The sequence below is a fragment of the Artemia franciscana genome, chromosome 13 (assembly GCF_032884065.1).
Source record: "Artemia franciscana chromosome 13, ASM3288406v1, whole genome shotgun sequence".
Classification (NCBI taxonomy): domain Eukaryota; kingdom Metazoa; phylum Arthropoda; class Branchiopoda; order Anostraca; family Artemiidae; genus Artemia; species Artemia franciscana.
In genome coordinates, this window is record NC_088875.1 from 43839070 (window position 1) to 43852712 (window position 13643).

Here is a 13643-nt window from a genome sequence, read left to right on the forward strand (position 1 = left end):
AAACGTTGGATAATAGATTGCCAAAGATCGTCTTTTTCGGCCATCCATATGGCCGAAACGTAACTTTTTGGGCAAAACATAAAGTAGGTCGTCCCCAAATGGGCCGAGAGGTTATAAGAAAGGACTTAAAGGAAACTGGAACTTCTTGGGAGGGGGGTAAATAGGGAAGCTTTGAATAGATTGGGATGGAGGAGGAGCTTGTGCAGCTGTGTTGGTGTCAGGTGGTTTCGTGCTTCAATTTTCAGCAGTAGCATCAAATAAGCCATGGTAACGAGGCGTAGGATATCTTTCTTAAGGTCACTATTATCCAATGTATTAAAATTATATATTGTTAGAATTATGTAATAAAATGCACACAAATTGAATTAAAAGTTTTTTTCACGAATTTTAAAGAGAGTAACTTTAAAGCTTGAAAAAGCCGATATAACCCTGAATATCGGGGTCTGTCCACCCGCCGCTTCTGTAGCACCAACCCCTGCTTAGCAGTAAAATTTGTATTTGTGCTTTACTGAAAACTTATTAGAACGCAGCAAATATATTTGGTTAGTAATTGCAAGCATTTTATTTATCTTTTACCTCTCAAACTTTTGTAGTAAAATATACGTAAATTAATATGCGTAATTTTGATGAATTAATTGCACGTAATTAACATACGAAAATATACGCAATTAAGTAAATTCAATCCCCAAACGCATTTTCAAGAAGCACTAACGGGGTACTGTGGCATAGTCCATAGTCCACAGTGCCAAAATCGAAGACCTCTTCCTTTGTGTATTAATTTAAAAACTCAAACTCAAGTTTAAAACGGCAAACTCAAAACGAGCAACAATTAACATGAGTGGGGCTAATTAATCCCTTGCCTTCTCAAGACCAGAAAATAATTTGTGTTTTATTGAAAGAAAAATACAACATGTGAACGTGGATTGTCAGTTTAATTGACAATAAAGTCAAATAATCTTCCAATAAGCTTAATACTAACATAAACTACAATAAATAACAGACTCAAAGTCAGAAAAAGCAGAAATTAACATAGGTAGGGCTGACAACTCCATCCCTTCTTAAAACTAAAACATAATTTGCACTTTATTAAAGAAAAAATGAGAAATGGACATGGATTGTCTGTTCAATATGCATATATTATATGCATATAATATGCGTATATTATATATATGCAATATATAATATGCATATATTTATTCCTTCAAGTTTTAATAATTTTTGATATACTAAAGTTAAAAAGTGAAAAGATTTAAATGGTATTTTGTTTTCATCACTTTTTAATTAAGCAGCGCTATTGCGCTGCATATGATTAGAAGGGAGTCCAAGATGGGATAAAGAGTGTGGCAAATAAATCACTTATAAAAGGCAAATAATGTCTGTTCGCACTAAAAATAAAAAATTGAATTTTATGGAGAATAACAAACTTTGGAGTAACTATATCCTTTGGTAGTCAACGCTTTGAATATATTATTTATTTTAATGTTGTGGAATCTTTTCCTATTGGACGATTTTGCTTTCGTTTTGTCTGTCTAAAATGCAAAACATTTTTAATTCCATAAAAATAAAAGCCATAGAATAAAGGAAAAGATTTGTGATAACGAGCTAAGATTGTTCTTAGGTAATCAGCACTCATAATTATCTAATATTTTCAGCATTTTAACTATGCAGCTCTTTGGCGCCCTATAAGATTTCTTTTTATTCGCCATTTTTTTGTCGGTTTTGCTTTTGTTGTCAAGGGCTACTTTGCTAGTTAAGCTAGTTAATTACAATCTTAATGAGTGCCCTCCCCCAGTCTCCCACAGAATTTTCAAGTTAAAATCAAACAAAATTTTAATTTTTAAAAAATTATTTTCAATTTATTAATTAATTAATAACTTATTATTGAACTATTATTAATTATTTTAATCTTTATCTTTGAACTATTTTTAATTTATTTTTATTTTGTGAATTGATTAATAATTTATTAATTATTTTCTTTTATTAACTTCGCCCTCTACTTTATTTTAATAATATTAAAAAATTTTAAATTACAAAATGGTTATAACCGTCAGATTATTTATTTGAAATTTTGTGCCCCTAAAGTTTCGTGTCACTCCCCTAAAACCGCGTTTGCATAACATTGTTGAGTTTGACTAATTTTTTATATAGTCAGTGGACTAAAAAGTCTTTTGATGTTATGTTTTAACCTTTAAATAGCAAATTCTTGCAGATAATTTTTACTGTTTCCTTTTTTGCAGGTTAAAGACCTACCTTTTATTGAAGGATAAATATGCCTTCGTCACTAAGAACAAATTCGAAGGAGACGGTGGCGTCAAATTCCTGTTGGATGGTCGCTTTGATCCAACAGCTGTGGAGCCCGAGCTAGCCATTGAAACAAACATATTTGGTAATATATTTTTTTTCCTTGTGTTTAATGTATAAGATGTCTCGAAAGTCACTACACACTGTGCAAACACTGTACAATTGAGCCGTCCTGGCTAAGTGGTTGGCGAGCTGGGAATTCTTTGTTAGAGGGGCTGGTTCGATTCCTGGTGTGGCCAGTTATTTAGTTTGGGACGGGGATCAGTAACGGGAATCTCTAAGCTTAGCCAGAGTTAACCCAACTCTAAATGGGTACCTGGAGAAGTCTGGGGAATTTAAGTAGGAAGGTGTGCGAGGATACAGGATGGCTGCCCCTCAACCCCCCCCCAAAACTTCCTGGCTGAAGGGCCGTGAAAAGGAAATCAGTACCGCAGTTTTGGACTTACGGGTCTAGTGCTGTCATACTTACGTACATACTGGTGACAAACTAATAATAATTTTCTCCCTTTTTCTTGGATGCTTTCCTTTTTTATGCTTTTTTTCTAGTAATAAAGCAGTACATACCACAAATAAGATAATTTTTTTTTGTTAGTTTTTTTGGGGGGGGGGGTACAAAAAAAAATCTGCTGGTGTACTTATTCTAAAGGTAAACTGTGAAGACCGTCAGTCGGCCTCTTGTGAACGAGGAATTGTCCACTAGCTGTACTTTTGTGTCTTTAAGTCGTTTTTTTTCTTTTTCATTCATAGTATCGCATTAGCAAACCAAATATTTAAGGATTTATATGCATAATAGATCTACAGATCCAACCAAGAGCTTTTGTCAAGTAAACTAACTACCTACAAAATGAAATCGAAACGACGATTTTTCTTCGTCACAAAAAAATTATGACTTTTTCGTAGAAGTCAATGTCTCTATGGATAGTGAGCATGGTTAAACCACTCATCCTTTCTTGTCCGGTTGAATATCTTATCCCGGTTTTTAACCATCTAAATCTAGAGAAACTTCTTTCTGGAGTAGTAGTACTGACAGGTAAAGCTGCAAGGATAGTAAATAGAAAAGTATTTGGAAAAAAGGTGGAGTCCCATTTGTGAAGAGAAGATACAGCACAAGAACATCTTTCTGTGATAAAAAAGGTTTCACATTTGCTGTGTCAAAGATCAACTTCTTGCTTCAAGCAGTCTGGTTGGGGAAGAATATCGCCATATGACTGCAAAGACTCCAACTTTATGGTGTTGGGATCAACTGATACAATATTCGAAGGGACAAGGATGCTGAGATGAGAGAGCAGATTTTGATGGAGCTCAAAGCGTTCTTAAGTGGTCGAGAAAAGGAATAAACAGCGAGGTTCTATAGTGAGTTAGATGATCATATCGTCAAGATGAGATTTCTTCCCACCTCTTGCTCTTGGGTGAGTCACCTCAAGTCCCAAAGTAGTTGCAAAAGACCGAAATTTGTCGAAGCAAGAAGCGGAGGTAGCGAAAGAATCTTATCGCATTGGCATTGTTCTTCAAAGAGCAGTTTTTACGTGTCTTCAAGCGGCAGCCAAGTCACAGTCAACCGACTGAAGAGTCTTGCAAAAAGGCAGCGTCTGGCAGAAAAGTTCCCTTACGACATGGAGACATATAATAAACTGTGACTGGTTCATGACATCCAGCACTTGCGACGATTTTGCAGACGTTTTTGCGTTGCTGTTATCCTCAAGAGCTTCAAGAGAACACAGAATTGGCTCGTAGAGGTCAAGAAAACGCATAACTGAATCATGGCACTCGGCCGATCTTGTTTTGCCGAGTCCCGTCAGGCTCTGTTTTGCTAATTTGGCAAGAGTTCGTTGATCTTTTCTTTCAGAATATGGGTTTTGAGTGGCGAAGAACTTTAGAAATCACAAATTTACAATAAGTTTCCAACGAAATGCTTAAAAGCTGGAATATAGCAGACAGATGAAATGACAAGGTTAGGACTGTGTGCGCTACAGTGGACATAAAGTAAATTTGAAAACTGATGTCGTATAACGGTCTGAACGCCCCTTAGATGGCCGCTCAATGCTGCCACGCTATCATACCCCTGGCCAACTATCATGTTTAGGTCTAGCCCAAGACTATCCCAAAAATTTAGAATTGCCGAAGCGAGACCTTGTCCAGATAGATATTTGTACTTACTTGTACTTGTTGCGGGGCCAGACACGGACACCTCACCCGGCATCTAGAAGACTACGTACGGTTGACTCCCATTAGTCACGCTCTTCTGTCAGCACTTCAGCAAAGTGAAGCCAGCAGTTCTCTCATTTTCTGTCAAGCCTACGAAATCCGCCAATGGTGTCGAGGTCGTTTTTTGGCAGTTGCCCACCAGTTCTTCAATGGAATGTCAGGCTGCTTGTGCCAATCTGGCAGCGGGCAGCTAGAAGCACTTGAGCCAAGATAGGCAAAGCCATCGATTTTTCCCAATTCTTATCCATAAAGCACAAGCTGATAATCCAACTGTATATGTAGGTACATGGCTTTAGTTTTGGCCGTGTTGATCTTCATACCAAGTAGCTAAGAGAAATACGCTATTTCATTTAACATTGCTTGGGTAGTTGCTGGATCTGCAGTAAGAGCGTTGATGTCATTCGCGTAGTCCAGGTCCGACACGTTAATGCCCAATCCCATAACAACACCATCAAAACTCGAGAGTGCTCGTTCTAGAATCCAGTCTATACAGTAGTTAAACAAAACAGGAGACAATATAAACCCCTGTTTTACACCGCTTTCCACATTGAAGGGCTCAGTTTCTTCGCCCAGCACACTTACAGTCGATTTGCAATGCTCGTAGTAGTCCTTCAACAGCTCCATAAATTCAACCGGCATACCATCTTCCAGCATGATTCACCAAAAGCTTTTACGGGTTACAGAGTCGAAAACAGCCACAAAATTAAGGAACATGTTAATTATGGAGAGGTTGTAGCGTTCACACTGTTGGAGAATAAGGCAAAGAGTGAAGATCTGGTCATTGCAGCCTATCCCTCTTCGAGATCTGTACTGGTTTGCACGTGTCCGCTCATCCCTTGCTTCCTCGAACCCTTTAAGCACAATTATCGTGAATACTTTGGCAGCCATATCCATGAGTGAGTTGCGGCTGTCGCGTTTGTCCTCCTTTTTAAATACTGGGATTATTATTGACACCTTCCAATCAGACTGAAAGGCCTTCTTCTCCCATATCAGATTGAAGAGAGTTTCTAGTTGCTCCGCTACAACGTGTGGTGAGGCCTTGTAGGCATCTGGAGGGAAACCATCTTCTCTAGGCGACTTACTGTTTCTGAGCCGTTTAATCACGTTTAGGTGGTGCCATGTCGATATCATATGGGGGTCTTTCAGCTGTTGGTGGTATCATCGGTGTTGGATCTTGCCCATCTGTATTTGGATTAAGGTCTTTAAAGTGATTCTTCCTGTGATCAAGTTTTCCTTGTACGTCAGGAATCACACTTCCTTGAGTGTCTTTTAAGAGATGAGTGATAGGTGACGTTTTTCCAGTTATTCCTTTGAAGGTTCTAAACAGTCTTCTCGTGTCATTATTTCTGGCTGCTTTTTCCATCTCTAAAGCAACCTCACCTCAAAATTGTTGGCAGTCTTGACGTAACCTGTTTGCGTTGCGACTCTTTTGCTGCGATTAATGCGTTAGATGCCTGTCACCTAGCCTCGATTAGGTTTACAGTTTTCTTTGAGACATGATTTCCCATCGCCTTTGCAGGAACATAGCCGATAACTTCAGTGGACACCTTTTCAATGGTGTTCTGGAATTGTATCCATCGAGTGGTAGGGTCTTCATCACCTTCTGTCAGGCTTTCGAACTGGTTCTGTAGCTTCAGGCAAAAAACTTCTTTCACTGTTTGGATATTTGTTTCTCCACGTTTAACTTCCTTTTTGGGGGGTAGTCTCTTCCTAGAGCTCAAATTCAGGAGTATTTTTGCACCTACTAGCGTATGATCACTTCCGAATTTTGACCGCGTTGACGCTCCTCTATAAGCTCGAGAATCCATGACTGAGGAGCGCCAACGCTGGCTGAACAATATATGGTCAGTTTGGGCAGCTTGTGTAGCCATCGTTTGAGTGCCAAGTTATTCTTTAGAGAGTTTGTGTTGGAACATGGTGTTGGTGATGGTAAGGTTATGAGATCTCGTGAACTGGAGTAGTTTATCCCCATTGGAGCACCACTGGCCGTATGTGAATGAACCAACAATATCGTGAGCATTGGAGTCTGTTGGGTCAACACGGGACTTTCAATCACCCGCTAAAATTAGGAAGTCTCGTTTGGTGCATTTCTGCATTGTAATATCCAGATCAGTGTAGGAGTCTTTATCAGCATTTGTTGCCACTTTCGTTGGTGTGTAGACAGCAATGATAGAGATGTTGGATAATCTTCCTTTAAGTTGTAGTCTGGCTATACTTGGGTTCACTGGATCCCCATGCAAGAAGAGGTTTTTGTGCATGGCGGCCTATCATAAAGCCAACTCCATGGTCACCGGATCCATCATACGCACCAGAATTGAGGAATAAATACGAGTTTTCGGAGTCACGGACTGGTATGGTTTCTTCAGACGCTTCGGTCAATCTTGTCTCTGGACAAAGAACGTCTGCTTGGTAACGATTCATTTCCATAGCCATCACTAGCCTTGTTGACTCGCTTTGCCGATCTCACATTCCAGCTATAAACTCAGAATTCATCCTTCTGTAGATTTATTTCACAGGGAATAGCTCGCACACTTTTCGATCATCGCTACTACAGGAAGTGGGATTGCGTTGCTTGAAACCGGGGACACCGTAACAGGCAAAATATTTCTGGGAGTGTTCATTTCTTCATAGATGTTTCATGGAAATTATTTAAGGGACCTAACTGGGACAAAACCAAGAAAATCCTCGTGAGGATATCCAGTAGAGGTGTAGCGGACGCAAATACATATGAACTGTGAATCAAGCTTAGTATTCTCAAGTTCAACCTGTGCAACAGCAACCACTTTCATGTTATTAAAGCCCACAGGCACAGATGAACAATCCGCAGACGACCTGCCAACGTCGCTATCGGAAATAACTAACCTTGTTCGCTTGGGCGCAACAAACGATGTTATATCACATTTCCGTTTCATTTTTCGAATCACTCTTCACTTAACAAAGTCGGAAATTAAAATGACAAAACAAACTATCTTGTTACCACTTTAAGTTTTCTATTTCACAATTTCACATTCTGCAGCACATGACCCACTGACTGCAATAAGTTAGTGATAATCAAGGTCACTGTTTGCAAAAATTTGTTTATATTCATTTTTGTTAGTTTTGTACGGTTTAGACAAAAATTCTGAGGGGAGGGGGACATTTTGAACTGGGTACCCCCCCATTGGGTACGGCCTTAATATTTAGGTTCAAAATGATTATGGTACTAAGGAAATTGTTGTTGGTTGTATATGTTAACATTTATGATGTCACTAAAGAAATGTATTATTAATAAATTTAGGTTTGTGTATATTGGCCAGAATTTATTTTACTTTATATTTTCCATGGCCAGATTGATGATTTTGTTTTCTTTATGCTCTTCAATTTTGGTGGCTAATTAAATGTTTGAATTGAATATACTAATTATATACGGTATAATAGAGCTAGATAATATCGGCTATATTTTTGATAGCCGGTCTCAGAACACATTAACCACATAGGACTACCACCTTGTCATTACCCCTGTTAAAATTACATTTTGTTGAAACTTCTAACTTCCGTTTATGACTTGTTTGTGGGTAATTTCAGTTTAAGAAGGAGAAGCTAAGTATTGAAGAAAGAAAATTCATGCATAAATATTAAAATTCATGAGGAAATTAAGCTTTGTTTTCAAAGTTTAGAAACCAGATATAAATTTTATTAATCGTATCCGGTGCACTTCGGAAAAGCAAATAATGGTAACTGTGGTAATAATGCTTGAAAATAGAAAGCCTCATAGAGAGAGCCTTGCAGGGTTGAAGCATCCTTTAATAGCTAGGAGAAGAAAAATTTAAACACATGTTGGTAATGATATGATAATGGAACATAATGTGACACGTCATGGTAATGTCACAATGTCATGATAATGTCACATGATATGATAATGACGCTAGATAATGAATTTGTGTTTGATTCCGCTGATCTTGTGACTTGTCAGATAGATATCGGTAAGTGTCCAATCATCTAGCATGACGCAAATTGGACAATTCTCTCTCTCCCCCCCCCCATACCATAGATTTTGTAATATATTTTATCAGTGTTATCACTTTAAAAAATCTCTCTAGATCTGTAAGAAATATCTTTGTACTGTATGCTCATTAAAAAAAATCTAAAAAATCCCTGACCCTTCCCTGCATTTTCTTTATTTGGTGTCTCCTGTCGTTTCATATTTTGTGCCCTATTAATTAATGGCTCCGTTGTTTATTTTATGTCAAATAATTTTTTTGTGGTAAGTAAAGGTTGCCGTTTTCTACTCTGAATTGTAAATATGACTGTTTTGCTTTGGTGTCATAGTAAATGAATTTATTTATTCAAATTCTGGCTTACAAATGTGTCTCCTGAAAAGAGTCGGAAAGCTGAGCTTTTCACTTCTCTATAAATGGATTTTAGCGAACAAATTAGGAAAAGACGAAGACCAGCAGGGATATGCAAAGAAAGTTTTTGGAATTGATTATTTTTTTAGATGATAGTGGAAGGACTAAAAATCAAATATTTTTCATTTTTGCTCTTTAAATTATAATTTTTTTCTTTATTATATGATGGTCGTCGAGATTAGTGTTAGTGAATTATTACAATGAATATAACTTCTGAGAAATCCAAAATAGTGGTTGCAGTAAGTTCCTTAATTTGAAAAAAATTCGCAAATTTTTTTTTCAGAAAAGATTTTTTTCAACTTTTCCACTGGTAATTTGTAATGTTTTTTTTAGGCATTTGAGAATCGTTTCATTCTTTATTATTCTGGGTGTTTTTTTTTCACTAAGTTATTAATACTGTCATGAATTACAGTCATTTGAAATGTCTTGCATGGGCTGCTTACCCCTGCTTGTCTGTATTTTTCAAGTCTGTAAGACTTACAAAATCATTTGTAAGTCTGAAATGCTTGTAACTTTTTACTTGGGAATTTTTAAAGTGTTTTTCAATAGTCAGAGGATGCTTCATTTTTTTGTGTGTGTAAAGCTGTGTAATTTTTGTGTTAATTTCGAATGTAGAACATTTTATAGTGGTTATCATTTGAATATATGTATGGTCTCCTGTACCCTTTGACAGATCTCAGTGTTGTCAAGTCACCTGCAGCAAATATATTTGTTATATTATTTTTAAGTTTTCCGTGGTTGTTGCGTATTGAATTGTTGAAATCCTTATTTTTCAGCTTTATTTTTCAATATGCGACTTCGCCACAATTTTGACCCAATTTTGCCGGTCATTGTGCCATTTGGGCGGTTTTCCGTGGTGGTTGCATATTGCAAATTGATATTTTTCAAGTTTATATTTCAATATGCAACTTCGCCAAACTTTGGACCCAAAAATTTTGCTTTAAGCTAGTTTTCGCCTTAATGGCAGTCCTATCTGGTACTAGGCATCTGGTAACACTGACCTGACCCTTATGTTGGATCTTTTTGAGCTCATAATCAGTGTAAAAAATCTCGTATTAATTTTTTAAATCTCATTTGAAAAAAAGAATAATAATTTGAAGGGCAAGAAGTCAAACATTCAGAATTTTGTTATATTGACTTATAATATATTATTTTATTATAATATACTATAATATAACCCATTCTTTGATGACAATCTTGCCCTTCAGAATAACCTTGCAAAATAATAAAATAATGCAAAAAATTGCAAAATAACCTTGTCTGATTTAGCAAACACGCACTTACTTTGTGCCTTTGTTAAAGTAGCGTTGAGCGTTTGGAAGCTTTAGAAAGTATTTAGTAAACCATTTTAAAAGGTGGAAAGCATTTAAAAGAACTCAGGAATAGCTTAAAACGTCTAGAATTCTTCTGTTTAAACATTGTCTTTGGAGTTGAGCTAAAAACTCATTCATTTCCTTATTTTTAGGACGAGCTGAAGGAAAGCTATCTGGAAAACTTGGAAAAAGTGACAAGACTTTTGAAGTTGGGGTTTTTATCCCAAAATATAATCGCAAGATAACTGCAACTTCTTTAGCAAGAACAGGGGGTGAATTTAAGCGTTTAGAAGCAGCTATTGCATGGGATGCTCTCAACGACAAGTCAAAACAAATCTCACTTGAAGTCTCTGCAAGGATTCCACCATCAGAAATTGCTACGGACCTGAGGTAACTATTATTTATCTCTTTTATAAGCTTCATCAGTATAGTTATTTAATAATCAGCGTAGTTACCAATCATGTAACATGTTTGTATGTTTTAATACATACAAACATATACAGGTTTGTAGTTATTATTTATTATACACGTTGTAGTATAAAACAATCATGGATTATTCATTATATATATTTGTCATTATCACAATTATTTATTTTTTTTGTTAATTGTTATTTATTATAACATATTATTGTTATATATGTTATACATATTACATATTATATAACATATAACATTATATATATTTATTAATGTCAATCAGCACTGATATTTACCGTGGTCATTTTTGTATATATATATATATATATATATATATATATATATATATATATATATATATATATATATATATATATATATATATATATATATATATATATATATATATATATATATATATATATATATATAATTTTCCCCCGCAAAAAATCCTCCTCCCATGGAAAATTCCACCCCAAGTACTATTAATGATTGTGTTTTCAAATTTGAAAGTATTAAAAAAATTCCCCCCCCCCCAAAAAAAAAATTATCTCCCGGAAATCCCCTCGTCCTCTGCGGAAAATTTCATCCCGAAAAGATACCCCCCGCCCCCAACGATTCCTCTCTTCATTTGGAAATCGAGTCCATAAATCGAAAAACACGAAAATTTGCTTAATTGATTAACAACATTGAGGTCATGCTATGAACACTAGTTAATCACAGGCTGAATATAGTTGTCGTTTACCCTATATCTATACTAGTTATGTAATTTCTAATGGAAAAACTTTTTATGCCTAAAACCTTCGCGAGAGTGTACTAAACAACTTTTTTAAAGTTTCTTGGCGGTATGATGAATAGTGCTTTAATACGTATAGGACATAGATTTGATTTACATATATAGGTTGGATTCAAAATATTCGTTGGATTCAAAAAATATAAATATAAATCAGTCCAACCCGTCTGAATTCTTCTGACTGTTGCTTTTTTCATCCCGAACTAAAATTTATATTATCATCTACCATATATTTGATAGATAGATATGATGAATTCTTGAGATATGTTTCTAGCAAGCAAACACATAAATACGCTCAGTTGCAATCTGTCTGGGTGAAATAGAGCTAAGAATCGCTACTCAAACAATACTATTTTTAACATTAGTCAGACTTAAATAGAAAGGCAAATAAAAGGAATAGGAAAAAAAAAGTTCACATACTCCTCAGCACCATGTCTTCTAATATCATAATCATGACACAACATTACCTTCAACACAACAAATGAAACTACTGTTTAATTTAATAAATAATATTTAATTTAGAATTTTTGTCCCACCTGTGAATATAGATATATATATATATATATATATATATATATATATATATATATATATATATATATATATATATATATATATATATATATATATATATATATATATATATATATATATATATATATATATATATATATATATATATATATATATATATATATATATATATATATATATATAAAAGTTCACATACTCCTCAGCACCATGTCTTCTAATATCATAATCATGACACAACATTACCTTCAACACAACAAATGAAACTACTGTTTAATTTAATAAATAATATTTAATTTAGAATTTTTGTCCCACCTGTGAATATAGTATATATATATATATATATATATATATATATATATATATATATATATATATATATATATATATATATATATATATATATATATATATATATATATATATATATATATATATATATATATATATATATATATTTTAACTACGTAAAACTTGCGAATATACAACATTCTTCGCTGTCCCATTGTCTGTGCATTTAAATTGATTGTCAGGTTTACCGACTCTTGAACATGCAACATATAATTGTCCAAGGGAAAAACAATCCGTATTCAGATCTATACCTCGTTATTCTAATGATTGCCCTTGTGCTTTGTTGATGGTGATTGCTAATCGATCATTCCCTGTGTCCCCGTCGTCATTTATATATCCCCCCTGTGCCCCTGGCGTCCCCGTTGTAGTTGTGTCCCTGTGTGCCGGTCGTCATTTATATTCCCTGTGTCCCGGTCGTCATTTGTATATATATATATATATATATATATATATATATATATATATATATATATATATATATATATATATATATATATATATATATATATATATATATATATATATATATATATATATATATATATATATATATATATATATATATATATATATATATATATATATATATATACATCTTCGGGCATGCGTAAAACATGACCCAAATATTTCCATCTTTGTTTCTTCATACCTTTGGTCACTATGGGCTGGTTCGTTTCCAGCCGGATTTCCCTATTAGTAATTATCCTTCGAAGGCAGATGTTATCGAATCCAAAGATAGGTTTCTCCAGTTGTTGGTTGAGTTCCCAACATTCACTGTTGTCCATCAATATAGACAGCACATTGATATTGAACAGGCGCAATCTTAAACGAACTGAATACTTGTTACTTCTACAAATTGGTGTCAGTCTAGAGAAGGTGTGTGATGCTTGTCCAATCCTTCTCTGGATTTCAAATGTTACATTTCCAGTATTCTCTATCCATTTCCCCAAGTATTTACATTCTTGGACCTATTCAACAGTTTTATCGGAGTATTGAAAAGCTAGGAAGGAGCCAGATGTGGGCATACTTTTTGATTTGTCGACGATGATTGACAATCCGAATTCTTGGGATTTTTCTAAGATATTATCGAATAGCAGCTGTAATCGATCTGTAATCAAGATCTCTAAGTTGCTTGCTGTTTACATTTAATCCATAGCCCGTTGAATGTCTGATCACGTAGTCCATTACTATTGTGAATAAAAGTGGTGATAATGCACATCCTTTTTTGACACCAGTCGTGATTTTGAAGTATCTTGTAACTCCATTTTCTGTTCGTACACGGCATTCTATTCCTTTAGACAGGGCGATAATCAGTTCTATTATCTTTGGGTGTATTCCGTTCCA

The 13643-nt window shown here is 34.9% G+C and overlaps 1 protein-coding gene across 4 annotated transcripts in view; it reads left to right on the top strand.

Moving 5' to 3' along the window:
* The window catches only part of LOC136034973 (apolipophorins-like), a 309320-nt gene that overhangs the window by 87571 nt on the left and 208106 nt on the right, over positions 1 to 13643 (top strand). For all 4 annotated transcript variants that reach the window (XM_065716535.1, XM_065716534.1, XM_065716532.1 and 1 more), the window contains exons 23-24: positions 2238 to 2386; positions 10360 to 10597. In XM_065716535.1, coding sequence (XP_065572607.1) covers positions 2238 to 2386; positions 10360 to 10597 — 387 coding nt within the window. The remainder of the gene's footprint in view (positions 1 to 2237; positions 2387 to 10359; positions 10598 to 13643) is intronic.